The 27,243-nt window shown below is 48.0% G+C and overlaps 8 protein-coding genes across 8 annotated transcripts; 4 read left to right on the top strand and 4 right to left on the bottom strand.

The window, feature by feature from the left end:
* Positions 1–140: 140 nt before the first annotated feature.
* On the bottom strand, positions 141–1,123 carry N7537_011572 (60S ribosomal protein eL6; the record flags this gene model as incomplete). The annotated part of the gene is made up of 3 exons (XM_056902626.1): positions 141–293; positions 364–699; positions 1,019–1,123. The coding sequence occupies 3 exons, from the start codon at positions 1,121–1,123 to the stop codon at positions 141–143; spliced, it is 594 nt and encodes a 197-aa protein (XP_056747913.1).
* Positions 1,124–1,536: 413 nt separating this feature from the next.
* On the top strand, positions 1,537–2,890 carry N7537_011571 (uncharacterized protein; the record flags this gene model as incomplete). The annotated part of the gene is made up of 3 exons (XM_056902625.1): positions 1,537–1,587; positions 1,696–2,255; positions 2,318–2,890. The coding sequence occupies 3 exons, from the start codon at positions 1,537–1,539 to the stop codon at positions 2,862–2,864; spliced, it is 1,158 nt and encodes a 385-aa protein (XP_056747912.1). The 3' UTR covers positions 2,865–2,890.
* A 514-nt stretch (positions 2,891–3,404) lies between these two features.
* On the top strand, positions 3,405–3,923 carry N7537_011570 (uncharacterized protein; the record flags this gene model as incomplete). Its single annotated transcript, XM_056902624.1, has 3 exons — positions 3,405–3,502; positions 3,548–3,668; positions 3,786–3,923. 3 exons carry the CDS (start codon positions 3,405–3,407, stop codon positions 3,921–3,923), a joined length of 357 nt encoding a protein of 118 aa, XP_056747911.1.
* Positions 3,924–5,610: 1,687 nt separating this feature from the next.
* cch1 (calcium channel protein CCH1) lies at positions 5,611–12,110 on the top strand (the record flags this gene model as incomplete). Its single annotated transcript, XM_056902623.1, has 3 exons — positions 5,611–7,203; positions 7,259–10,283; positions 10,339–12,110. 3 exons carry the CDS (start codon positions 5,611–5,613, stop codon positions 12,108–12,110), a joined length of 6,390 nt encoding a protein of 2,129 aa, XP_056747910.1.
* Positions 12,111–12,929: 819 nt separating this feature from the next.
* N7537_011568 (uncharacterized protein) lies at positions 12,930–13,445 on the top strand (the record flags this gene model as incomplete). The annotated part of the gene is made up of 1 exon (XM_056902622.1): positions 12,930–13,445. One exon carries the CDS (start codon positions 12,930–12,932, stop codon positions 13,443–13,445), a length of 516 nt encoding a protein of 171 aa, XP_056747909.1.
* A 1,559-nt stretch (positions 13,446–15,004) lies between these two features.
* On the bottom strand, positions 15,005–16,773 carry clrD (uncharacterized protein; the record flags this gene model as incomplete). Its single annotated transcript, XM_056902621.1, has 3 exons — positions 15,005–15,489; positions 15,547–16,468; positions 16,681–16,773. The coding sequence occupies 3 exons, from the start codon at positions 16,771–16,773 to the stop codon at positions 15,005–15,007; spliced, it is 1,500 nt and encodes a 499-aa protein (XP_056747908.1).
* Positions 16,774–19,405: 2,632 nt separating this feature from the next.
* On the bottom strand, positions 19,406–22,664 carry kin1 (putative serine/threonine protein kinase Kin1; the record flags this gene model as incomplete). Its single annotated transcript, XM_056902620.1, has 3 exons — positions 19,406–21,357; positions 21,415–22,042; positions 22,101–22,664. 3 exons carry the CDS (start codon positions 22,662–22,664, stop codon positions 19,406–19,408), a joined length of 3,144 nt encoding a protein of 1,047 aa, XP_056747907.1.
* A 597-nt stretch (positions 22,665–23,261) lies between these two features.
* Positions 23,262–26,683, bottom strand: N7537_011565 (uncharacterized protein; the record flags this gene model as incomplete). Its single annotated transcript, XM_056902619.1, has 20 exons — positions 23,262–23,330; positions 23,383–23,605; positions 23,667–23,696; positions 23,747–23,897; positions 23,959–24,023; positions 24,080–24,210; positions 24,269–24,293; positions 24,343–24,445; positions 24,496–24,538; positions 24,588–24,631; positions 24,682–25,055; positions 25,106–25,228; positions 25,290–25,374; positions 25,432–25,481; positions 25,537–25,695; positions 25,745–25,850; positions 25,903–25,958; positions 26,016–26,026; positions 26,100–26,262; positions 26,322–26,683. The coding sequence occupies 20 exons, from the start codon at positions 26,681–26,683 to the stop codon at positions 23,262–23,264; spliced, it is 2,373 nt and encodes a 790-aa protein (XP_056747906.1).
* Between the last annotated feature and the right edge of the window lie 560 nt (positions 26,684–27,243).

The following is a 27,243-nucleotide window of genomic DNA, read 5'->3' as shown; positions in this document are numbered from 1 at the left end:
ATCCCGTAGGAATTACATGACATGGTTCATGAAACCGGCCCCCCGAAAGTCGCGAAAGGATGCCGATCTGCAATCGAGCCGCCCCTCGTTGGAAAAATGGTCCTCCCCAACTATCTACCGAACCCGCGGCTACCACACATTTACCACTTCATCTCGTGGGGCTTGTCGCCGTTGCGGAGGCTGAAGGTGGTAGCGAGGTAGCTGCCGAGGAAATCCTCCTTCTTGATCGAGGCAAGGATAGCCTGGTCGATAGCCTTCTGGTCGCTGGCGCGAGCGCTGGCAACAACCTTCTTCTGTAAAGACAAAAAAGTAATTAGTATCTTGACCACTGTAAATATGTGATATCCTAGACAAGATGCGTACCTCGGCCTTCTCGCCCTGCTTGAAGAAAGCCTCCTCGGTCTTCTGCTCAGCCTTCTTGTCCTTGGTGAAGTATCCGGGAGCGGAGATCTTCTCAACAGTCTTGGCGTCAACACCGGCGATGTCGACACGCTTGGAGGTGGCGATAACGTAGCGGGCGTTCACGCGACGGAGAGGGACACCGTTGATCTTGAAGGGACCGGTGACAAGGAGGACACCCTGGTCGAGGGACTTGAGGAGGATGACACGCTTGCCACGGAAACGGCCAGCGAGGAGGATCAGGATGGTGCCGGGAACGAGGGTCTCGCGGACCTTGGCGGGACGCAGGGTCTTGCGAACCTGTAAACACACAAAGTAGTTAGTCTCTGATGTCACACAAATCCCAGCGATTCCCGATGAATCCGCAAGTATCTCCATCGCCATAGCGACATCTTCCCCAGATGATAATGCGATTCGCACAAGATCACAATATTTGATGAACTTTTTTCATGTGTCGTCGATTGACACCGGTGTCTGGCTGGATGTCGCCCCGTAATTCACAAAGGCTCTTTCTTCCTCAGAATACCGGTGCTATCGTCGCAATCATCGGGGGCAGATGTGTGCCGGTCGCATATCCTCCTCTTTTTTGTGGCGTCCCATCTTCATAGGGTGTACTGACTTTCTTGGGCTGCGACTGATCGTCCACGGGGTACCACTTCTGGGCCTTGTCGGCGGGCACGACCCTCTGGCTCTTCCCGAACTGCTTCGTCTGGCCGTCCGACATGATGGCTGCTGGCGAAGGATGAATGGTTGTCGGGGTGGTTGTTGGAGATTTGGGTGAGGACTTGGACTGGCTAAGCGGAGTCGGCTCCAGTGCGGGAATTCGTCGAGGGTTGTGTGTACGAAGCCCTATCACGTGTTTAACCGACAACCCTAGCCAATTTTGGAAAGCGGTAACTCAGCACATTGATGCCATATTTGTAAGGCCACTTTGTACGGGCAACTGTAAAACCACTGACGCAGAACCACTGCTCGACACAAACAACTGACGTATACTGCTCGCAGCCTCTCTCTCATTCTGTATACTCTATCTCTTACATTCTCCACAACTCTTTCTTTTATCTACCTGGAGGGTGCCAATTCTGTCAATACAGTATAATCTGTTATTGGATCTCTGTTCAGAATCAAATTCCCAACATGTCGATAGCTCCGATCATCACCTTCAAAGCAGGTATCTGCGACCTGGATGTACGTGAGCTTAACTTTCCGGACCCGACTGGGATAGTTCGATGATCAACTCCATCATCCGGATGTACCCTTATCTCCATTGCAAGTTTACTGATAGTTTTAATCCAGCTCTCTAGCACTCCTGCCGCCGTAAAGCCGAAGCCCACCCCAGGCTATGTTTATCTTTACTCCGAAGATGATCTTATCCACTTCTGCTGGCGCTCGCGCAGCGCCTCACTTGACGAGCCCGAGCTTGACCTGGTGATGATTCCTTCAGATGGTAGCTTTACTCCCTACAAGCCATCCGGTAGGGACGCTACGAATGGCCGGATCTTCGTTCTGAAGTTCTCCTCCAGCTCTCAGCGATACCTGTTCTGGATGCAGTCCCAGTCCCAGCACGAGGACGGCGACCCAAGCTGGTTTAGCCCTCGTGACTTGAAGCTTGGAGAAATTGTCGATGTTCTGCTGCAGGGTGAGGATGTTGATGTAGAGCATGAGATCGCCAATCTTCCTCGACGGCCATCGGGCGGTGATGACGATGAGACCATGGAAGACGTGGAAGGCACCGACCATGATCGCGGCCGATACCACAGCACAGGCAGCGGCGGTGCCGGCCCCGATGCGACCGGCGGTGACGTGCGTGAGGAGGGACAAGAGTCGCGAGAGGGTGGTGCCGATGGTGGCCGAGCGTAGGTACATATCTCTGACAGCCTTGGTCCAGGACACCCAAGCTAATATGCTGTTCTTACAGGGCAACTACCGAGGAAGATCCAGCGTCGGTTGTCCAGGACTTTTTGAAGTCCCTGGGCGGCCGCCAGAGCCAGAGCCAATCCCAAGATCCCGAACGACCATCTACGACACTCCAAGACCTCCTTCCACCCTCGATCACGCTGCAATTTATCGATTCTGCTGATACCACTACTGTCGATCATCTTCTGAGCTTCTTGCCACCCGCACTACTTTTGCTGGCCCAGGGCAATGCTGAGGCTTCGGAAGCCGATACAGACCCGGAACTTGCCCAGGCTGCTCTCCTGTCCCTTGACCTCACCCAGAAAAAAGATATTCTCCGAAAAGTGCTTCGTTCTCCCCAATTTATGCAAAGCTTGGCTAGCCTTACTATAGCCCTCCGTGATGGCGGGCTTCCGAGTATCAGTGAGGCCTTGCAGATCCCCGTGGCTAATGGAGGATTTATGCGGAGAGGTGGAGTACCCCTTGGTGGTGGCGATGCGGTAGATGCGTTCCTGGATGGCGTTCGGCAACACGTTCAAGAAAAGGATTCTCAGATGGATACCGATTGAATTACAATCAATACGTTTACTTCGAGATTTTGAGAGTTCAATGTTTCAAGACACTCTAAGACATTTGAAAAGTAGAACTATTTTTGGACAGCACCACACTAGGCAACACAGTTTTAAGGCTGCGTCAGCATCTGGTTAAAAAACCGTTGTAATTTTCAAGGAGCTGAAATGGTAATGTAAGCACGGTACGAAGTACATATGCAAGTGTGCCACCTCACGCAGAGTTCAATCTGGTGGTATTGGTGCTATATACATCCAAACCCTTGGAAGACAAAGTGGACCTTCCCCCGACTGCGCTAATGCCAGGCAAAACAACAATCCAGCCACAGAGTATATATGGCGTCTGAAAAACCGTCGTCTTACCTACTTGCCTTTCTATACCTAAACCCTGGATATGTTATACAGTGCTAATAATACGTGGTATATAGCCGTTTTACTTGATCCCAAAGGACGGGACAGACGTATACACCACAGTCCCCGTTTTCGACGAACCGTACCTCAGTCCAACTTTACAAGGGTGATCTATCTAGGTCTTCATAGATGTCGATAAATCATTATCTCAGTAGTCAACATACAGAATCCATAGAGTTTTCTTTGGAGAACCGAATCAATCCTGTTGTGGAATTCTTGATAGTCCTGTTAGTCCTTGATCAGGGCTGATGTCAAATATAGCAAGCAGATAGGGATGCCGCCGCGGTCAAGGCCAACCCCGAGGCCGCAATCGCCAAGCTTACAGCTGAAGCTGAGGCCGTTCGGGTCCTTGCGGACCGCACCGTTGCCCCCGCGCCGCTCATTCTGACGCGCGTGTCGCTGCCGCCCATACTGTGAGATACCCCCTTCTTTCGTCCTATTCTTCCACATCAGTAAGACCTTTTGTGGGATGACAAATCAAGTTTTTTGGTCCGACATCATCTTAAACAGGTTGAGACCGCTGCCTCTGGTGAGGCTGTCGGACGCAATGTGGACTCTGAGGGTGGTGCTCATGGTTCCCCTACTGGTGGCTGGGGCGAATCTAACTTTGGCAATCTGTGTCCACTCCGTTGGTTTTGTTCCCACTGACTTTATGTAAGCTACTAAGGATACCTATGCGCAATGGATCTCTGATCCTCCCTCGTGGTTCCATAGCCTCCTACCGCTGAGTATGACCCTGAGTGGTCGACACTCATTGTTGAGAGAACGCGTTACCCTCGGTTGCGTGTCTCCGAGGAGTCGGCCCGGTCCTGGTACACCGGCATTGCGGCCTTCGTTAGGATGCCCGGGATTCCGTCTAGGAGTTGATCGACAACTCCGATGTCAGCGAGGCCATTGGCCAATTTTTACAGGCACATATAGACATTTTCCCCTTGAACCCGTAGGTATAGCGGTTGTATCTCGGCCTATTTCCGTATATGTTTCGAGACTCTATACCCTCTATTCCTATTGTTTTCCTTTTTCTCTTTTACTGCTTCCCCTACTAGCCTTAGTAAGATAGTGTAGTCTCTAGGTTATAACGCTGTTTTCTCGTTGCCGGTCCGATAGGTATCCGGTAATCTTCTAATTAATTTTGCTGCTTCTAAGTCCTTTCATAATTGTTTATAATTTTTAGTACGTTTTCTATCGCGCTCTCGGATACCTATTAGTTATATTCCGATAAATAATATACCACTTTACTAAGTAGTATAGTTCGTCTTCGAATCGCTAGTCATACTTTATTTCTTCGCCTTACTATTCGTCGTTATCTACTAGTTTAGGTATGGGTAATCGTTCGGGTTCTCCCTCGCGCTAATGCTATAATTGTAGTAGAGAGATAGGAAATACGTTATAGATCGCTACATATTACCTAGTTAGGGAGTAGGAGGCGATACGCTTGTTTTCTAACACATTCGAGGATTCTAAAAGGTCCAATCTATCGTGGTGACAGCTGCTTTGTTGTGCCTTCTTTTAGCCGTAGGTTCTTTGTCGAGAGAGCCACTAGGTCATTTTTCTTAAACGTCATCTCTTCATAGCGCATGATGATGACATAAGTTCCAATATTATAACTAGTGAGATACTATAGGGATCGCATGGTTTCTGTTGGATAGTCCTAGCTCGCCAAAAGTGACGCAGTCTTTTTTTTGATAGGCGATCTAAAAAGGTTACACGTGATGGGATTAGCGTATTGCATTTTATTGATGTAGCTTACTCAGGCCGCTCATCCCTCTAGTTAGTTAGTTACTCAGTGCGCACTCAGTGAGTAAATCGAAGTGTTTAGATGATAACTAGTGAGCAAACTACTCCGTACGTTGATTATGTTTCGTGATCAAATCACGGTACTCAGGGACGTGCTCAGTTTTACTCAGTGATTAAAAAGCGGCAAGGTGAGCACTAAAACGGAAAGGGAAAGGTCTAGAGGGCCAGACATGGTACCTATGGTACATAGTATGGAGTATGTAGAAAGCAATTAAAAAATACACCATGTACGTACGATGTATGTACAGCCCTGCCGAGGTATGTTAGCCAAAAACATCGTTCTAACGTTGAATGTCCGTAAGGCGTATGCCGGGACATGTCCACTTTAGTGCAATTGCGATCCGGACGCTCTTAGCCCAATTTCAGCTTTGGAAGCTTGTCTCTTTTCTTGATCTGTGTCTTATATTCACACTCTTTTCTTTTCCTATATAATATATCTTTTCTCCTGTCAATACACGTGTCACCACCGTGTCTGAGAACCTCCCCCCCGTTCGGCCTGCGATGTCTGCGATTCGATAATTTCTGATCCTGCCCGACGATGGCGCCAGATAGCCAGAACCTTGATAATGACGAAAACGCTCCGCCGAACCAGATCCCTCTGCAAGATCTCTCGAAACCGGGAGATGCCCCTAACGAGCGCGGGAGAAGCCGCGCGGGGACCGGTCTCTTCTCACGACAATCGTTGATCGGGAGGGGGTCGCGCAGTAATTATGAGAGTGTTGCGGAAGAGTCTCCGAACGATTCGGCTGGACCGAGCAGGAATCCATTCCAACCCTCACAAACGCGCTATACAGAGATTGCTTCCCCACTTGATGACTTGGGTGGTTTCGCGCAAGCGATATCATCGGTTGGCCTCAGTTTCGATGGGCCACAATCAAGGACATTGCCCCCGGGACCATCAGCAAGCCGTGGTTTTGACGATTCTGCTTCCGACCTTGACGTCGTACCTCTAGACACTTATGATCCCCACGACCCCCACGGCTACAATCCCCCAGCAGACGAAGAAGATACGGTACGGTTAACCGATCCTCGATATTTGCAACCAATGAGCGGTGCTGCTAGTGCAGAAGGGCAACACAGCACGAACACTGGTCACTCTATACATTTTGGTGGTTCAAGACTAGGCGATGATCTTCCTCACCTGGAGGATGGGGTGGGAAGCCGTCGTGGTAGCGGTGCCCGGGATCGATCGCGTTCTTTGTCTCCATCGTCGTCTAGCGGGGCTCTGCAGCGCGCCGGCTCAATGGTCAAATCCATGTCGCAGCGAGTGGTCAATCTGAGTAACGAACCGGAAGTTGTACAGCAAACGATTGAGAGGGAAGAGCTTGATAAGAATGCACGAATGGACGGACCCCCGGTCTTGCCCGCGATGGTAGATTATGCACATGTATCCAACCAACAGGATCAAGCAGCTCGAGAGAAGCGATCCTCCAGCAGATTATGGAGGGATCGAAACAATCCATTTAAAGGGAGGTCACTCGGAATATTGGGACCGAATAACCCTTTCCGACTCTGGCTGTGTGATATCCTGGTAAATCCGTTCATGGAGCCCTTCATCTTGATTGTTATCGTCATCCAGACCATCTTGTTGACCGTCGAAGATGCGCTCCCTACTTCCCCGGACTCAGTGAGATTCGGAAGCAGCAAGTTTGATTGGGTTTTCTTGGCCATTTTCATCATTTACACACTTGAGATAGGCTCTAAGATTTTGGTGTCCGGACTTATTCTCAACCCTGTCGAGTACAGTACGCTTAATCGCAACCTCGGCATCAGGAAAGCAATCGCGGAGAAGGGCAGGAACCTGATTACACCGCATCGGCAGGGGACAGTCAAGAAAGCATCGATGCTTCCGGCTGAGCCTCAAGCTTCAATCCTGCGAACATTTACAGGGATGAACGGATTAGATCCCCAAGTCTATGATGATCCTCTACAAAAACGTCGCGTTAGGCTTGCCCATCGCGCGTTCCTTCGACACTCTTTTAACCGGCTTGATTTTGTAGCCGTGGTCGCATTTTGGGTATCCTTTTTCCTTTCAGTTTCAGGGGTTGAGAAAACACACCAACTGTACATCTTTCGTATGCTAAGCTGTCTCCGACTTTTACGTCTCCTTGCTATGACCAACGGCACTTCGGTAAGTCTTCCGTTACGAGTATATGACTTTCGAGACACTGACCAATTAATTCTAGGTAATCCTTCGAAGTCTTAAGCGAGCAGCTCCTTTGCTCGTCCATGTCGCATTTCTTATCGGTTTCTTCTGGCTTCTTTTCGCCATTATTGGCATCCAGAGTTTCAAGTCCAGTTTCAAGAGAACATGTGTTTGGATTGATCCCGCGGGCCAGAGCAATTACACATTGAATGATCCATGGGACAAATTGCAATTTTGTGGCGGGTATCTCAACGAAACCGGAGGAAAAATGCCATGGCTTGACCCCGATGGTATCGACGCAGGTTTCAGCCCCAAAGGATATCTTTGCCCTCAAGGTTCTGTATGCATGGAAGGTGTCAATCCTTACAATGGAACCATGAGCTTTGACAACATCCTGCACTCCCTGGAGTTAGTCTTTGTGATTATGAGCTCCAACACATTCACTGATCTGCTCTACTACACCACTGACACTGACTATCTCGCTGCGGCTCTGTTCTTTGCCTGTGGGTTTGTTATTTTGAGTTTGTGGTTGGTGAACTTGCTGGTCGCGGTTATCACACACTCATTCCAAGTGATTCGAGAGGAGAGCAAGCGCAGCGCTTTTGCCGTCCAAAAACTCGATGCTGTCGATGAAGATGACACAGTGACTCGCAAAGTCAGTCGTCTCAAGCGTATATATGATCAAACTGAGTGGATTTGGGTCTGCCTTATCATCTTTGACCTTATCGTGCAAGCCCTCAGAAGCTCGTCTATGTCTGCCCAACGCACTCAGTTCATCGATACTACTGAGACTGTTGTCACTCTCATCTTCCTGGTCGAGATTATCTTGCGATTCGCCTCGGATTGGCGCATGTTTTATCGAAGGCGTCGTAACTTGACAGACCTCTTGCTTGTAATCGTTACCTGCATCATCCAGCTGCCGCCTATCAGGAACTCAGGTCGTGCATACACAGTTCTCACCTTGTTCCAGATCCTTCGGGTCTACCGAGTGGTGCTGGCTTTCTCTGTGACCAGAAAGCTGATCGTGGTTGTATTCCGCAATACTGTCGGTCTGCTCAACCTGATATTTTTCCTATTCTTGATGACCTTCTTATCTGCCATTTTCGCAACACAACTTTTTCGAAGCCAGATTCCAGATACAGATCCAAGTGGTACGACGATCATGATCACGTTTTCGAACATCTACAATTCATTCCTGGGAATGTACCAAATTCTGTCGAGTGAAAATTGGACCACGATTCTTTACAATGCAAGCGCATATACGACCGGCTTCAACACAGCCTGGATCTCTGCTGCATTCATTACTCTTTGGTTCATTGTGTCCAACTTCATCATCCTAAACATGTTCATTGCTGTCATTCAGGAAAGCTTTGATGTCTCAGAAGACGAAAAACGAATGCACCAGGTCAAGGCGTTTTTGGAACAGAAACAAATCCACGGAGCACCCCAAGGAAACCTAGCGCTCTCGAAAATCCTTCGTATGGGCCGCGATTCAGCCCGGTATAAAGATCCACTCGACCATGGTCCTGCAGCGTTGGAAATGTTGCTGAAAGACGCCGTGGTGCAAGAGTTCCTTGATGAAGAAGAAACCAGGCAACAACAACGGGAAAGACCGAAGGATACACGCAGGGTGAGCACAATGCTAGAGGGCGCGACTCAAGAGACCATCCAACCAGGCTGGATCTCACTTCTATGGACGAAAGCCACCACACTTGTTATGCGGAGGGAACCAAATCCTTTTTACTCGAAGCTGAAGTTTTCGCGTGCTTACGAGGAGCTGGATCCGAAAACCATGGCAAGAGAAGTTGTTACTGCGGCAGAGCAGAGAAAACGGGACCAGCGAGAATACCTTGTGAAGCACCCTAACTATAACAAATCACTGTTTCTTTTCCCGCCGCATAGTTTCGTTCGGAAAATTTGTCAGCGAATTGTCGGCCCAGGACGTGGCCACCAACGAGTTGAGGGTGTGGATCCATACAAGCCAGTGTGGTATGCGTTCTCTGCTTTCATTTATGCAGCTATTGTCGCCATGGTGCTTCTCGCCTGCATTACAACACCCTTGTATCAGCGGCAGTATTTCCGCACTGACCGCAACTGGTTCGTCTATACTGACTTGAGCTTTGCCGTTGTATTTACTATTGAAGCGACCATCAAAGTGATTGCTGATGGCTTCTTCTGGACGCCGAACGCATTTTTCCGCAGTTCTTGGGGATTCATTGACGGAATCGTCTTGATCACGCTGTGGGTCAGTGTCGGCGGCTCACTCAAACAGGACTGGAGCGTTTCCAGAGCCATTGGTGCCTTCAAAGCGCTGAGGGCATTGCGTCTTTTGAACGTCAGTGACAGCGCCAAGGATACTTTCCACTCTGTCATCATTGTCGGGGGATGGAAGGTCATTGCTGCCGCTGCGGTTTCTATGAGTTTCCTCATACCATTCGCCATATATGGAGTCAATCTGTTCAACGGACAAATGGCTAGTTGCAATGACGGCAACTTTTCTGGGAACTTGACCAACTGCGTCAATGAGTATTCTAGCACGCCATACAATTGGGACGTACTTGCTCCACGAGTGGCTGGGAACTCTTTTTATGACTTCGATAACTTTGGTGACTCCCTCTTCATTCTGTTCCAAATTGTCTCCCAAGAAGGTTGGGTCGACGTACAAGAAGCTGCGATGAGTATCACTGGAAAGATGACCCAACCACAAGATCTAAAGGCGCCAGAGAACGGATTATTCTTTGTGGTTTTCAACTTACTTGGAGCCGTGTTTGTTCTGACACTGTTTGTGTCTGTGTTCATGCGCAATTACACAGAACAAACTGGTGTTGCCTTCCTGACCGCTGAGCAACGTTCCTGGTTGGAATTGCGGAAACTTCTCCGACAGGTATCGCCCTCGAAACGATCGTTTGATGACCAGAGCAAGAAGTTGCGGCTGTGGTGTTATCGAATTTCAGTTAAGAAGCATGGCCGGTGGGCATGGTTCGTGACTTGTGTCCTTGTAGTTCACTTGCTATTACTTGTGCTGGAGTATTATCCCGAACCCGACTGGTGGGAGCTGCTTCGAGGTAGGTTTTCTTTTTGCCTATGTTTGAATGTTGCGTGTTACTGATCGGTCAATAGCTATTATATTCTTGGCATTCATGCTTGTCTACGTTGCGAATGTCTTCATCCGACTGATAGGTCTTGGGTGGCATCGATTTAGCCGAAGCTCATGGGATCTGTACTCTCTCATCGCCGTCCCCGGCGCTTTCATCACCTCCGTCCTTGATATTTCATACCGTGAAAGAAGCCATGCCGTGGTAGAGCTCAACAAGCTTTTCCTCGTATCTGTTGCTCTGCTGCTTATCCCGAGGAATAACCAGCTTGATCAGCTCTTCAAGACAGCAGCAGCTAGTCTGTCCGTGATTGGAAATCTTCTAGCTACCTGGTTCGTTCTGTTCTTGGTGTTTGGCATTGCGATGAACCAGGCGTTTGGCTTGACCAAATTCGGCGAACATGAGGATCACAACCAGAACTTCCGCGATGTGCCCAAATCACTGATCCTGCTGTTCCGAGCAAGTTGTGGAGAAGGATGGAATGAATTCATGGAGGACTTCGCTACTATGATCCCGCCCTTGTGCACGCAGAACGCCAATTTTCTTGATGACGACTGTGGAAGCGCGCCGTGGGCCCGAACTCTCTTCATTGCATGGAACCTGATCAGCATGTACATCTTCGTCTCGCTGTTTGTTTCATTGATTTTCGAAAGTTTCTCCTATGTCTACCAGCGGAGCAGTGGGCTGTACGCGATCAGCCGCGAAGAGATCCGCCGGTTCAAGCAGGCGTGGGCCACGTATGATTCAGATGGCACGGGCTTTATATCCACGGAGCAGTTCCCTCGACTCCTCGGTGAGCTCTCTGGCGTCTTTGCGATGCGAATCTACGAGGGAGAGTTCACGGTTGGAAGTATCCTAGAAAAATGCCGGATCGACCCTCAGAGGAACTCAATAGGTTCTTACGCAAGAAATTCGATGGTCTCGCTGGTTGAGCCACGACGCTCAATGCGGCCAAACTCTCGTGTCTCGTCTGGCGTGGATATCGAGGAGCTCTCTCGGATCATATCGCGGATTCCAATCCAAAGCATCCGAGAGCGGCGCAGACGATTGAATGCCTTCTACGAAGAAATCCTTGTGTCAGCAGACCCCGATCGCGGCATCTCGTTCCACCAGTGCTTGATGATCCTCGCACATTACAATGTGATTAGCGATAGCAAGAGTCTGCGCCTTGAAGAATTCCTCCGTCGCCGAGCACGGCTGCAGCGGGTGGAAGAGGCTGTCCGTCGAAATACCGTTGTCGGTTTCTTTGATACCCTATACTGGTCACGCCAATTCCGCCGCCAAATTGACCGCAAGAAGAACGGCCGGATGAGCGTGGTCCCGACATTCACTGTGCCGGAGATCTTTGTCGACGACCCAGGCGACGACCACGAGGAACACGACCAGCCAGGCTCTGGCGCGATCACACCCCAGACACAACCGGATTTGGATGGAAACTTCCCCCCTATGCTCTCACCGATCTCGCACCACAGGCGAGCCGAGTCCAGCCCAACTGCCAACCGCAATGCTCTGCCCCGCATCAATACCAATTTGAGCGGGTCAGTATCTGGCTCCAACACGCCTACGAGGGAGTGGTCGAGTATCAGCCCCTCCATCACACCGCGTCAAATGTATGGGGAACGCACTTCGTTCGATACTAGCGAAACGCAAGAGGCGTCTCCGGTTGCCGACACTTCGCGTCACAACAGTGGTATGAATGTACAGGACGTTATGCATTCGCTAGACAACTCCGCCTGGGGTGAGAGTATCCGACGAAGCTTCACGCAGCGACGATCGGGCGATCGCAGTTCTGAATAAAATGCTGTGTGTATTGATCTATATGAATTTTGGATGTTATCACGAAGTGGATGGTGTGGATAGTAGCATGGGTTGGCTTTTTTTTTTCACTCCTTTTTCTTTCTTTTCTTTAACATTCTCCTCAAATAGATTGGGGATTTTGGATTTTGGATTTTGGATTTTTTTTTGGTTTCGTGACCTACTTGGTCGTTTTGGTTTTTCTGGCTTTGCGCTGTATACTACTCTCATTGAGCATTTTGCATAGCAGTGGCGTGGGATTCCATTTCAATACTATTTTTTCCCCATAGAATTGGATACACAATTGACTATTGACTATCGGACATTAAAAAAAAACGAAGATCGTTTAAACTATAGGAGACTGCATGAATCAAGTGGGTCGAACTAGTTACTATTGAAGCCGAAAGAGGAAATAGGAGAAAAAGAGAGGTGAACAGGAAGAGAGTACATGAGTCCATGAACTTTAGATAATATAACTATACATAATATAACTATACATATATACATGTATACATATCTTCTACATATACATAAAGAATATGCAAAACCAAAGGGAAACATCTGCTAAAGGCATTGTGTTATCCGTTTTCAGGAACAATCACATTCATCCGCATGCGTTCAATCCGTGTCTTAACTATCCCTGCACAGTCCTTGCAGTCAAATCGAATTAATAAATCCAAATCCCCAAAAATTCTGTCAATCCTACAAATTCAATCATTCAATCCTATCCTATCCCAAACCCTCTACTATGGTATAGTCATCTCCAAAGCCTCACATTCCATCAAACCAAAAAAAAAAAAACACCAAACCAACACCGCAACAATGAACTATATCACTTCACCACTTCTCTCCTTGAGCACATCCTTCCGCTCCAGAAGCCCCAAATCAACCAGCGACACCTCAAGCCCAAGCTCAACAACAACCTCACCACCCTCCTCTCCAACATCCACCCACTCGCCTCAAAGCTCCCCACACCACCTCTTCAACCTATCCTTCCACCCCTCCAAACTCCACACTCATACATTCCGAGGACAACCCGGTGTCAAGCACACAGATAGTCCTGGAAATCCATCCCGCCCGCACCCAGTCTCCGATACCCACAATGCCAGCAGCGTGCTCCCCTGCGTCCTACGCGGCCGCTCAGCGATGTTTGTCCGCCGACGACCGTCTAAGATTGACATGGCGCTGAGCGAAGAGCGGGCGCGATGTGATGGGGACTCTATTGAGAGACAGGGGTTGGAGTTGATGGAGCCGAGGCCGGTGGATCTGGGGATTGGGGAAGTGAAGCCTAATTTTGTGATGGGCGGCATCTTTGAGGTTATGGAGGGGAGGGCTTAGGCTTGATTTCTTCTTTTTCTTTTTCTTTTCTTGTTCTATTTTTTTTTTTTTTTTTTTTGGATCATGCTGTGATACTCTATTTGTTATAATTGCTTCTGTGTATTTCTCTGAAGTTGGGATTTTCTGCTTTCGGAAAAGAATGTGGGATAGAGAATATTGTATAGTTGGATATTGGAAATATGCCGGATTGTATTTTTGGGTTACATTTTGAGCCCTTGCTGTAACAGCTGCCCTGGATATTTATATTTATATTTATTTTATGTTTGCTCGCCCTAATTGGGGTCCTAATCACTTCCTTAATACCTAACTAGGTTCAGTAGAATGCATTGCGCATGCATTCACACTTGGAAAGGAGTATAAATATCCTAATCTCCGGCTCGAGTGTTAAAATCTAGCCATACACAAACTTTACAAGGTCGAATGGAGGGCTATTTTACTTAGGGGTGGATACAACTAGACCGAGCACAAATCACAACCGATGACTTAGGTCTAAACTACCGGGATGTACAATTAGATATCGGTTACTATAAGTGAAGGATGAATATAGAGAATGAGTAGATCAACACTAATGGAAATAGCTTATTGCAGCCTATGATTGCTCACTAATCTTATAGGTAAGAAAGGTCGTAATTACGTTGCACGGACCATACCTACGAGCCCTGGATTATGCCATGGTTCCAAGGTTTGATAACCCTACTTAGGTAGCCTATATAAAATCTTATTTTAGAAACTTGTTTATATGTCAACTAGGTGGGCATATATCTATAGGGATCACTAGTTAGCTAGAATTAGAACCTTACATACTTCAGATAATTGGCAGATAATAGGCTATCTGTCAGTTGGCAAAGAGTTAGAAAGCAGAATGGTATAGTAACGGTCAACATCACTCTATCGAGCCATATCTAGCTATAGTCTTCATAGGACTAGAAAATTATACTATTGCCATTGTTCTATCTGTTGGTAACCATGCTTGGCACCTAGATATCTTACTTTACTCGCATTCGGTAATTACTACCCTTTCTGCTCCTAGATTGAAATTTATCCTCCGCAGGATTAAACTGAAGCCCAAAACCCACTGGCTTTAATAGCCATATCGTAATTATTCGAGTCTATCGAGATTAATTTCTAGATTCGATTAAATGTCCACTTCACTCTTACCTGTCAGAGAGATAAGGTCACTATGGAACGATACCACCAGGGCGAAGTCAAGGAAGTTGAAAGTAATTTGGAAGTAGGCTATGTTTGTCATTAATCATACATAATTCTTGTCAGGGTATTGTGAATCTAACACATGGCAAAGGTAAACAAAGATACCGCAGATGAAAGAGAGCCAATAGGCTTAGAGATGCCTGGAAGACGGGCAGGTTATGCTTTAATGCACTTGCGTCATAGTCATGACTGCGCAAAAAGAAATAAAAAACAATAAAAAAACCAGGTCGCTAATCACACATGATGGGGGTATGGAAAATCGCAAAGAACAAAGACGAGAGTGCATTGGCCAGTTGGCAGGAAGGGTAGCCAGTAGCCAGGGCTTGCAGGCGTTGACACAGAAAAGCCTGTTAAGGCTTGGATCCCTGGCCCTTGCGCTTGTTTGGCCACAACTGACCACGGCACTTGGATTCACCACACAAGCACTGGACTGCTTCAGGGTCAATCTTCTGAGGAGTTGTGTTCTCCTCGCCCTGGTTATAATCAAAGGTCAATTCGGTGCCAGGGGAGATGTCGCGGTAGGCAAAGAAAGCAAGGTTGTAAAGATACTCGTCGGCATGATTCGTGCTGCAGACAGGGACGATTTTGCAGTTAGGGTTGCAAGAGTGGTTCATAAAGCGAGTTGCGGAACCAAATTTGCGGCCATCGATGACTTTCATATTCTTTTCTTCATCGTCATCATCCTTGACATACCAGTCCAAAGAGAAGAGGTATGATTGCGTGTGCGAACCATCGGTGAGATTCTCTCGCTCATCGGCTTCAGCCTTCGTGATGACCTCACCGAGGTAAAGATCGATGAACTGTCCACGGTGAATCAAGTCGGGGGACCGAAGACCTAAGTAAAGATCATGATTAGTATAGATAGCCAAAGAGGGGATGGAATGAGACAAACCGAAGCCGCGAGGTCCAGTGTCGAAAATTTCAAGTCTAATAGTCCTGCCTTTCTGAACAACGTGATTCCAGCACCGCTTTCCACCACAGCCACAACGGGAGTTGCACTCATAAATGATTGCCTTGCGCTTAAGGAAGCTTTTGTTTGCAACGATCAATTTCGGGTTGCTTTCACAGATCTCATACGGGACGATGCGATCTTCAGAATCTTCCTCCTTGCTAAGGCAATCACACTCAAATCGATCACAGCCGCCAGTTTCAGTGCACGCACAACCGATGTTGAAATCCGAGTCATCAGGAATCCGTTCAACACCCGCACGGTACTGATAGCCATTGATAAACTCGAAGTTATCGGCTAGTTTGGCCAGACGCTGTGGTGACTCAACTGCCGTAATGACCGAAGGACCATTGATACGTTGTAGCTTCTCATCAAGAGCGTGACGGAGCTTCGCAAGGTGGTTTGTTTCGGTGAGCGATGGTAAGTTAAGAATGTCCATATCTGAGCTTGTTTTGAATGATAATGGGACTGAACGACGGTCAACACGAGCCTTGGTAGTAGGGTATGCGGCTTTTTTGACTCTTTCCTCTTCGTCGGTTGTAGGAAAGATATTAATGTCCATGCCATCCACATTGGACACATTTTGTGCGATTGCGATCTCGCGCTTTTGCTTTGATGTCGGCGATGGGATCACAACACTAATTTGAGATCGCTGTATGTTTGGTGGTGGACTTGGCGTAAATGGGGAAGGGGAAGGGTGAGCGTGCGAGAGACGTGCACGCCGTGGCAACCGGTGAATATCACTTGACGAAGTATCTGAGACATCCTCAGATATGCCTAAGCTCTTCCTCTTGAGTGGAACAGTTGGTGGGTGATAAGCTAACGCTGCCATAAAAGGAAGCTTGCCCTGTACCAAATTCTTTGGCTAGGAGCAATATTTAGTAACAATCAGATAAATAGTTGTGTACGTCCATAGGATCGGGTTGCCAGATAGTTAAGTAAACAGTTGGCTGGGGGGAAAGAAAATAAAAATTGACGAGACAAAGAAAGGCGTAGTGGGGCATGGGCCCAGGAGGAGATATGGGCTTAAGCAAAGCAGTCTTTGGAAGATCGAGATCAACGGGCATAAGCACTTACGTCTTCAGAATCGCCTGGGTCAGTTTCATCAGTCAAGTCGATGAACACTCGGTTCTGGTTAGCCCCCGAACCAAGGGGAACGCGTCCCGCCATCCTAAGCAGCGTGTAGGTGTTAGGGGGTGACAAGCATCAGAACGCGTGACAAAAACGCGTAGTTTCTTGCAATTACGATCCCTTTCAGGATAGTAGAGATGATAGACGAGGTGAATAAGAAAAGAGAGGCTTTTGAGTCCCTCGAAGCACCGATGACTCGAGGATCTTACCCTAGAAAGTAAAAACAAAAGGATAGGAGGGAAAAAAATGTCTGAAGAAGATGAGAAAAAAGAGAAAGAATATCTTCGAGAACCGCCGATAAAACTAAAAGTGACTCGAAGAAAATGCAATGTTCGTGGCGGATGAGAGACGTGGTTGAAGATCGAGGCCTGAGGTGGTGTTGAGGCGAGGTTGACAGAACGAGAACGAGAATATATCGTGGTGGGGCCCTGACAGGTGCTTACTCAGCATCTTTATTTCCCTTTACCTAGATAGGTAATGATCGCCCTGGCGTTAGCCTTCGTTGTTTCCTCAATTGAAAGAAAAACATGTCTATACTATTATTACTATTGTTATTGTTATTGTAATTATTATTATAATATTCATGATTTCCACTATCGAGTAAGTTAATTTTATCTTTTAGGTCTCGAGTTTGCTGTGTTCTGGGTTGATAGGGGGTATTCTGGTTGGTGGCCGCTGATTGGCGATTAAAAGGGGTTGTTGGCAAGTGTGGGAACAGCACACAGGTATGTTATGAGCCTTCAATCGGTCCCCAACCGACCGGTAGCTCCCAGGCCCAAAAAAAGCCGAAAAATGCAGCAAAAAAGCTCTATATTATAGAGCTCAACACATGCTATCGATTGGTATATTTACCAGCCAGATTAGACGGTGTGATAGGCATCTAGAGGGCTTTGGAGGGTTGAGGGCAATGGCTGTCGCAAAGTCTTGGCATCAATGTTCAACCATGTGGGCCGCAACGGAACTCACTTCCAAGTTTCATCCAATCAACGCCCTATATGTGTGATGACTCAGCATCGGAGTTCGCCTATTCTATAGAGTATTCATAGTATAAACAGGTCGGATTATGTAGAAATTTGTCGGCGTCGGACTGAAAAAGCGAAGTATTAAAGGTCTGGATGGCCCCCGAAGACACGCCCGAAGTCATCTCTAGGACGTCTAGTAATGCCTTAGTCATCGTACATATACGCAACCTTGGAAGAGATTCCGGGGCATCCGTCAGCTTTTAAGGGCATTTGGCCCTAGGCTCTCCCTAAAAGGCCGTATTTGAGTGGTGGTGAAGGCTGGAGTTGGGGGAGTTTTTCCAGTTCTACCCCTAGGCCCTAATACAAGATGAATTCTTTTATCCTCCGAGGCGATAATAGATAGCTCTTCTCATGGAGCACCTGTATTTTTAGTTTTCTTTTTCATTTATTTATTTAGTTATTAAATAACCATTAGGTCCTTCGCTGCTTCTAGTTACTCGGAAGTTTCGCATTCCTTCCGCCAACTGGCTAATTCGACCCGGCACCCGGTCCACCCGTAACCCCGCCCGCACGCCAGGTTGGACAGGGTGCGTACGGGCTTGGGCAGCTTGGGGCCCCGGGCTCTGGGCTTCGGTGCCACAACAACGGGTGCTACCTACGCCCGTGGCGTTTAGCCACACGTTTTCACGAGTATGCACCAAAGACTTCAACAATCAAATTGAAATTCATGTATGGTTCATGTACTCCGTATATATATTCTCTTTTTCTTTTATTGCATGCATACCATAAGCTTGCCATCTACGTATGTACAGACAGGGACCTCGGAGGTACGCACCCTAGAAACTGTAGACGCTATACCGGGGATTTTAGCCTCTAGACTAGATTGTAGCGATGACCTATCTACACCCTTACTAAAAATGAATCTGGTGGGATTTTTCGAACGATATTTGGTGTTTTTGGCTCGCCCCACCGGCTTTAGACAGCACATTCGATGTAACATTTAGGGGGAAGGTTTTTGGGTGAACCCCGGTCAAGATAAAGTTCCGGTTTAGAGTATCATCAGCGAGCCACCCATACATAGCTGAAGGCCTATATGGACTGCATAGGTTGTCCAACAATAGAGAAAGGGAGGAAATAAGCTAACATAATTGGTTGGATTATAATAATAACACTTGAACCTGAACTTATTTACATAGGGGGGATTGCCGCAACAATTTTTGTATTTGTAGGCACAACATGAAGTTCATAACTGTCCAACGAAAGATACAATCATCTCCCTAGGCTACAACAGCCAATAGATGACACCGGTAACAAAGCAAAAGCAAAGACGCTAGCAACCAAAACGTCTTCACTTGATTCTAATATACATCCACCATGAAGACCAAAGTGCAAATCTAGCTAGGTCAATAGGTATTGAGATAGGCGAGTAGTACTTAGGTTCAGGATGAAAGAGAAAATAACGGGCTAATGAAGATAGGTGATCCCTCTATGAAAGATGAGAGGAAAGCAAAGATAGCAATGGACATGCAAGTAATGAAGGGCAAAATGGATGAATGCTCGTGCATGCGGATGCGTCGTAGATGGATGTAACTCAAAAGAAAAAGAAAAAGAAAAGAAAAAAAGCGCCAACTGTGTACCGCAAGGACAAGGGAAGAGCCCTTGTCATAGAATGTGCTCCTTGGCCAAGGATTTTATGTCAATGAGGCAGATCACAGTTTCAATGCATCGAGGATCTTCTTCGCCATTTCTCGATACTGCCACATGCCCCCTGATACCTTCTTGAACTGAATACCATGTAGGGAGAACAAGGGCACCTTCACGATTAGGATTTCGAAACGGAGGACGAGGTTTTCTCCAGTGTCGCTCTGTACACGGGTAGTGGTTTCACCAACGACACGTTCGCCGACCGGACCACCCTGTTCCCGCGCAACATATTCATCTGAGCCGTCCGAGTTCGTGGTGAAACTATGATCCGGCGCAGCTTGAGCTCGACGAAGTTTGGAGGACCCAGTGCGGCTGTCGTGTGGGCTTTCATCGTGGTTGAGGAGGCCGCCAAAGCTGATACGACGGCGATGCCCTGATACTTGCCCCTGTCGTTCTGGACTGGGAGGGGCAACATCAACGACCTTGTCGAGATCGATGCTGGGGGCATGGCGGCAGCTAAACCCACCCTTGATCTCGACATACTCAACCGCGAGCTGCCTCAAGACCCGAATAATGTCGGCCCGAATGACGGGCAGAGGTTTGCTGCTGGTGGTGGAAACACTGAAAAGCCCCTTAAGGAACACTGGTTTGGACAAATCTTCTCCCTCGTTAGCGCTCTCCAGTGCTGTCCCTGCGCCAGAGATGTCTGCATCTGTCTCCTCGGGCACGTTGGCCTCTCGGGTAGCCTCTCGCCGGGCCCGGCGAGCCTGAATACTTTCTCGCCGCGCGTGTCCCAGCGACATGGTGCGCGCCGCGTGCGTGCGTCCACCAACCCTCACGCTCGCCGGATCTTGCTGATTATTCGGAATAACTTGATCAGAGTCACTGGCAGAGGGTGGTTGAGGGTCTGCAGTAACGTCCGAGGCATCGGCATCACTTCTCCGTGCGGCTCTCCAAGTTCGGTAGTCTGCCGAATTGACACTGGTAGATCTTTCCAGGAATTTGTTGGACCGCGAAGTGCGTTCCGACGATCCTGGCGCCGCTAGAAGATCCTGTTGAGGCCGGCTGTCATTCGAAGATGCCTCTCCTGCAGATGGCTCCGCTCGCCGGGTTCTCCTTACGCTGAAGCCACGGTGCATTGGAGATGCTGAATCTGCAGGAGGTTGAACGTTGAGTGCGGGTGTGTTGGGGGTACTGACGCGTTCACGATCCACATCGCGGCTGCGATCTTTGGTCCTACGAGTGCTGAATCTTCTCAAGATTCCAGCAGCAGTGCTTTCTTTCTTGGCGGGGGTGTCGGGCTGTGAGATTGGGACTGCGTGCGTAGATGGCGAGGGAGGATGGAGTATCTTCATTCCTTCTGAGGCTTCGTCCTCACCGTGGGTGCGGGCGCGTGGCCGAGACCGTCGTCCAGTATCCTTGTCTCCTGCCAACTGGTACTGATTGGTGTGGGCGGCTTCCGGGGGCCGCAGCTCAGGCACATGGACTTCACTGGGGGTTTGACGAAGACCAAGGGCACCAGGACGTGCTTCGGCCCGCTCTCTGTCAATCTTTTCTTTAACCAGATGGTATGTGGAGACCAACGGACTGTAAGCATTTAAAGGGTCGTTGCCTAGTTGCACCGCCTCGGCCGAAGGTGCGGAAAGAGTATCACGACTGGCCGCAGAGTTTCGACGTTTATAGAAATCGAACACTCCTCGTTTGCGCTCTGGGTGACTGGAAACAGGGTGTTGTTGTTGTTCGCGGAAGTACAGCCGGAGAGCATGTTGGTAATCCTCGGACTCCAATACTTTAGTCAACTGAGCTGTAATGTACTCCGGAGGCCCGAAGTCAAAGCCGGTCATCTTTTCAATGACCTCTTGATCCAGAGGTAGCTGCAAAGGCTCACGATGAGGGAGGTGATTCTCTGGGGGGTTGCTAAAGCCCTTATTCATCCAGGGATGGCTCATGATCTCGGTCAAGCTGGCACGCTGCTTGGGGTCAGTGACCAGCATGCGGGATATAATGTGGCGGCACTCTGCAAAGCCTAATCAGCAATGGAATTAGAGAAAGCATCCTTGCAAGGTTGACTTACCGGCAGTGAGACCTGGCGGGTACTCAACCACACCTTTCTTGATTTTGGCATGCAGCTGAGGCATACTCTGGTCATCGAAAGGTACCTTTCCACAGACCAAGACATAAAGGACAATTCCAAAGCTCCAAACATCAACTTCGGGTCCCGTATATTGTCTGGCCTGGAGCAACTCCGGAGCAGCGAAATACAGACTACCGCAGAACGTCTTCAGCAAACCTCTTGGGGAGAACAAGTTGCTGAGACCAAAATCAATGATTTTGATATCACCGGTCTTACTGATGAGGATGTTCTCAATTTTCAGATCACGATGTACGATGCTGTTGCGGTGCGAGTAATCCAAGGCGCTGGCGATCTGTCGTGCGAACTTGCGCGCCTGCTTTTCCTTCAGTTTGCCATGGGAGATGATATAATCCAGCATTTGGCCACCGTTGACATATTCAAACAGCATGTACCAATGGTATGATGTTCGAACAACGTCCCGCATGCCGCAGATATACGGATGGTTCACCAGGCTGACGATGGCGGCTTCTCGAGCTGTCCGAATCTCCTTTGAGCGATCGGCTCTCTCTGTCTCCCGCGTGGTGCGATGTTCCTCGGTTGAGAGTCGTGGCACGATTTTAACGGCAACCTGCGACCGTAGTCAGTATTGTATTGATAATTTGAGACAAAGATTCGAACATTCGTACCTGTTCTCCAGTCTCCGTATTTTTCGCCAATTTTACTTTTCCCATACTTCCAGCACCTATTGTTTTGCCTAGAGCCCACTGACCCGTCGGCGTTGTGATCGTAGTCCGTCGCCGAGGCGCGGCTGCGGGGGTACTTGTTGCGGTCGCATGTTGCGGCGGCAGTTGTGAAGCCGAGCTCGGTAGCATATCAACACTGTCTCGCTGACGGCTTTGCGTTGAGGGATTTCTTTGATGCCTCCGGCCAGTTTCAGTTCGAGCGGTCGAGGGGCGTTCCTGGGATCGGTCCGATGACGTTTCTCGACGAGGCATGCGCGTGACATTGGATGCCTCGAGTTCGCGCCGGGCTGCACCCTCAAGTGCAGTATGGTTTGAGGGAGGACGTCGGTCCTGGGAAGGAGTTTTCGAATGTGATAGGTTCGTTGGCGTAGGAGGCTGGGTCGTATTTGACGATCGAACCGCCACACTGCGTGTCCGATGCGGGAGATCCGATGGGGCTCGAGAGGGACGAGATGTAGTTGAGTGGCTGCGGACCACAGTGGGTGTTTTAGTTGTCGGTACCGACATCGTGGATGGTTCTCCTCGGGGGGTTTGGAGCGGTCAAAGGAATGAGCGGGGGGAGATGAGGGAAGCCGCAGCCACGGCTGGGCCCCGAACACGGTTGATGCGGTACGAGGACTGTCTCACAGGATGAAACAAATCCCGTAATGTGAATGCGATGAAAGATGATGATACTAAAAGGACCAAGATGGAAGAGGGGGTTAAGAGTAAGAGGAGGTTGGGATGCGGAGATCGTCTAGGGGTGACACTTCCAAGGTTGCAAGCTCTCGAGTTGATACCCAAATTCTGTTTGAGGCTGGGTTTCACCCCCGACTATGCCCCTTTTTTTTGTAGAAATTCTTTTAATTCTTTTTTAGTTCTTTTAGTTACTATTTAATTTTTTTAAGGGAAAACTATCAACATGCATATAATACTGTGACCACGTCAGCACCCGGCTACATGCAACCCTGGGGAACCATGTTGTATTAACAGTCTTTAGCCACGGTCACGTGGGCCGAGGTTCTATAAATATCCGGACGTAAGGATATTGTTCAACTTTATAACCTTGCATTTATAGAATGTGATCTCCAAAAACAAGTGCATAGTTGATGTGAAGTGAGGAAATCACCACTTATTTGGTCCAAAAGTCTCTCCATCTGCGACAGTCTTTCGAACTGCAGTATAAAGAGAGTCCTATGTTCCACATTAGGCCCACCAGAATAAATGTCAGGATATAGTTACGTACCATGGTCTCGTATGGAGCTATATTTCCCCACCACTGGGGTATCGAGACATTTGGCAGAATAATGGCGAAGAAAATAACAATGGTGGACAGAATGAGGCCCGAGTCAAGTCCTGCAGCAGTAATATAGTTGTAAGTATGCCACCAACCGCCCCACCGGCGTCGAATCCAGTAGTTGAAAATGAGGCCAAAGATAACCCATGAAGAGAAACTCAAAGGAGTAGCCCTGTAAAATGATCAGTAACACGTAACCTTGAATAACAGCACTGGGAGTGTTGTAGACTTACGGAGGCAACCAGGCCATAGCACCTAGCATCCTGTTGATAACATTAGCATATTTCATCAAAGATGATATTCTGTGACTTACACAGGTGCATTTAGGAGCCTAAGCTTAGACCGAGGAAAAACCCGTATTAAGACATAGAATACCGCCGGAAGAAGAGCGCCGATCAGCCAGAACCATTGTATTTGAGCGTACATGGCGCCGGGTCCAAACATGCGTCGTGGGCCAATGACACCTAAATAAATAGTTAGTACGGAGTAATATTTTGACATATACCCAAAACATAGCAAACTGACCCCACACGATACTGGATGAAAAGAATGCTCTTCCGTTTGGGCATGTAAAATTCCCCGACTGAGTGCTGTTCCCATAGACGGTTAATAACATGTTCTCTTTCCAAATATATGCATAACATACGGCGTGCAAACTTCATCGATATTGCCTAGAGTCCAATTCATGACTGCAATCTGAACAATACTTGCCCATATTGTCGCAACAACTTGACACATGAAGGTGACGCGGGGTGGCACTTTCATATAATGGGCCAGCTGTTGTCGAAGTAGAGTCAACAATCAGGTCCGCTGACATGGGGAGAAAGTTTCTTACCTTGAGATCCGCGCAGTATACTTGACTATTGATATGGTCAGCCTTCATTCTAGAAAGAGAGTACTGATTCTTACGCTTGCCCCAAGGTGATGGTGCTGAAGACCTTGAATACCATGACCCCAATCGGTTTTCCTGGGATCATAAAACCTGCCAAGAACGGCGACAGAACGTTGAGCGCTAAATTAGTTAGCATTGTACACATACAAGGGGAGCGGGGTTGTACGTACACAGCGTAATATTAGTGATTCCGAGAATCATGCAAGTCGGGATCTGTTGTTTGAATTAGAAATAATCTCCTAGTGATCATAACACAACATACTATAAAGACCACGGCGAGGATGATCGAGATAAAAAAGGCCCACCCTATGTATTTTGTCAGATTTAAGCATCAGACCCTGAGGAATATCACATACAAGGAAGCTGCGAATCATATGCCAGAATTCCCGCAATCGAGAATAGGAATAGTGCTGCATACCACCAGTCAGGTGCTTCCTTGTACTTCTTCATCATGGTAAGATGAATATCAGGTTCCTGTTCCCGAGAAGCCCTGAATTGATGCCAGATCTGCTTTCGATGGAAGAGAATAACGTGTACAATAGCTGCTGTAAGGGCAGCAAATGACAGTCCATAATTCAAGGCAAAGGTTGGAGCCAAGAACATTGGTGAGTATGCCTTGTATTTTCCCTCGTCGAAAGAGAAACCAGGACCTAGAATTTTGGTTACATTGTAGGCATTTTGTGTGTTATCATAGGTGCTGGATGTGTTGATGGGGAGATAGGCAGAGTACCTATATTACTATCAGCCTTGAAATTTATCTGGTGAGACGTTGCAGCATACAAAGCCCCAGAGTAAGAGATCCCGATTGTGGTGATGATCACAAACACCACAAGCCCAATGAGGGTGTTGACAAGAGCATGGACAGGTGCTAAGAGTGGATCTCCGAGATATGCAGAAACATAGCTAGTTATGATTAGCTTTACATCCTTTCTGCAGTTCTGCGAATGACGGGGACTAATCTTACGTCCAATCAAATGTGATAGGAATGAGGGAGAGTCCTGTAAAGCCTCCGAATAGTTGGTTTAAAACCACATTGTTGGGTCGGATCCCTACAGGGAAAAGGAATTAGCACAAGTCAGGAACGAAACGAGTAAATGGGACCTTACAGGTGACAAAAGCAAAAACGGAGAGTCCTTGCCATAGGACCCCCGGTATCCTGCGGTTCGAAGAAATTAGCACATGTAGTTCAGATTGGAATAGAAAAGCCTTACCAATACCAGATGAAAGCCCCAATTGTCACATATAGAAAATATCGGTATCGTGAGATGCTCCATCCGTGGGTCTCTGATTCATCCGAGGAGCTCCAGTCGTGAAGAGCATAAAACAAGGAAGTGTTCGCAAATTGACTAGGCCACATCATAGCAGCGGGCCTTGACATTGTGAGTATTGGCAATCTTGGCAGATAAGGTTCCAACTTACCAGACGAGGAACCGGCGGAAAATGCCTGCCAGTGACATACCAACTACCTGGCTGCTCAAAGCGAATAAAAGTTGGAATCCCCACCCAAGTTCCATATTATAGAGTGCTGAGAGTGTGTGTCAGACCGATATCGATTTAGAGCAAGGGACATTGCTTACGCTTTGCTTTCAATGCCAAGAGGGCATCCGTACAATAAGCATATCCGATCGACACACTATACATTGCTTAGCATCGCGATGTCAAAGCTTAGATATAATCAAGATCCACCCACTTTGCCATGATCTGGAAAAAAAAAAAAAAAAAAAAAAAACGTTCAGCTTTACTAACTTTTGAGAATCAACTTTCAAGAACTTACTGTGATAACTGCATGCTCTTTGATGGTGAAAGGACCGGTGTTCAACGTCCATTCCACTCCGAATGTATTGAATTTTCGAGTCGGCATTGTCTTGGCCCACAAACAACCCATCGGATAGACCAGCAATTGTACGACGATGGCTGGGAACGAGATGGCAGGACTCCTAGTGCAAGATGAGCAAAATATTTCCTACTTAAAGGCTTCGTCAGAATCAAAGCCCACCTCATGCTCAGGAACATGTTGAGTCCACTTCCTAGAGTAGTGAAAAACATGCCCAGCACCCAGGCGCGTACGGTGTTTGCAACTTCTCCGCCATCTGTGTTGCGCACCGCAGCACGAACAGACTCATACTGGGACTCTTGAGCGAGAGTCTTTTCCAACTCGGCAGCCTTTTCCTGATCGCCTGTCTTGACTGCCTCGTTAATGGCGTCGATCTTCTCCTGTGGCAAATTTGGATCCCACTGGTGGGAGAGTTGAACCTTGTGTAACTCTTGAATCGTATCGCTTACTGACTTGTCATTATCGTTTGGCATGTCGAGCTGGGATGGGTCAAGGCCCTTCGTGACAGGTAGATGTGAAGCCATTCTGCAACAATAGGGTAGCAGGTGACCTGGTTAGGATTTCACTGAACAATCAATTTAGAATTAAAAGCTTCGGGACATGGCAGGTGTTATTCAAGGCTTATATATTTGTCAAATAGGAAGAAAGAAAGAAAGAGAGAGAGAGAGAGAGAGAGAGATTGGGAGATTCAAGGGGACTATCTATCATAGCAGACAGCCAAGAGGCCTCTAATCTGTATACGGCGTCAATTGAGCTTGAAATGTCTTATCTAGACTTGGCAATGGCTACATATACTACCTATATAGGTATGTATGTAGAAGTTCAACCTGGGCCGGTCCCCTTGCCGGTCCAATCCTTAGAAGAATAAGTTTCTCCTCTAAACACAATGTAGCATTCGATTCATTTCCCTGCATTCCAGCATTATCCCTAGTCCCCCCTCGGATCACCCACTCTGGGTTATCATCCCGTCGAGATAACAAAGTACTACTTTAGGTATAAACGCGGAGAAAGAACGCGCAACTTTATAAGCTAAGGTTACTCTGTGCGATATGACCAAAAACCAACCATTCGGACCGGCCAGCGA

This window comes from Penicillium hordei (genome assembly GCF_028827395.1).
Source record: "Penicillium hordei strain IBT 12815 chromosome Unknown utg000006l_segment0_segment0, whole genome shotgun sequence".
NCBI lineage: Eukaryota > Fungi > Ascomycota > Eurotiomycetes > Eurotiales > Aspergillaceae > Penicillium > Penicillium hordei.
This window is presented reverse-complemented; position numbering and strand designations above follow the sequence as displayed.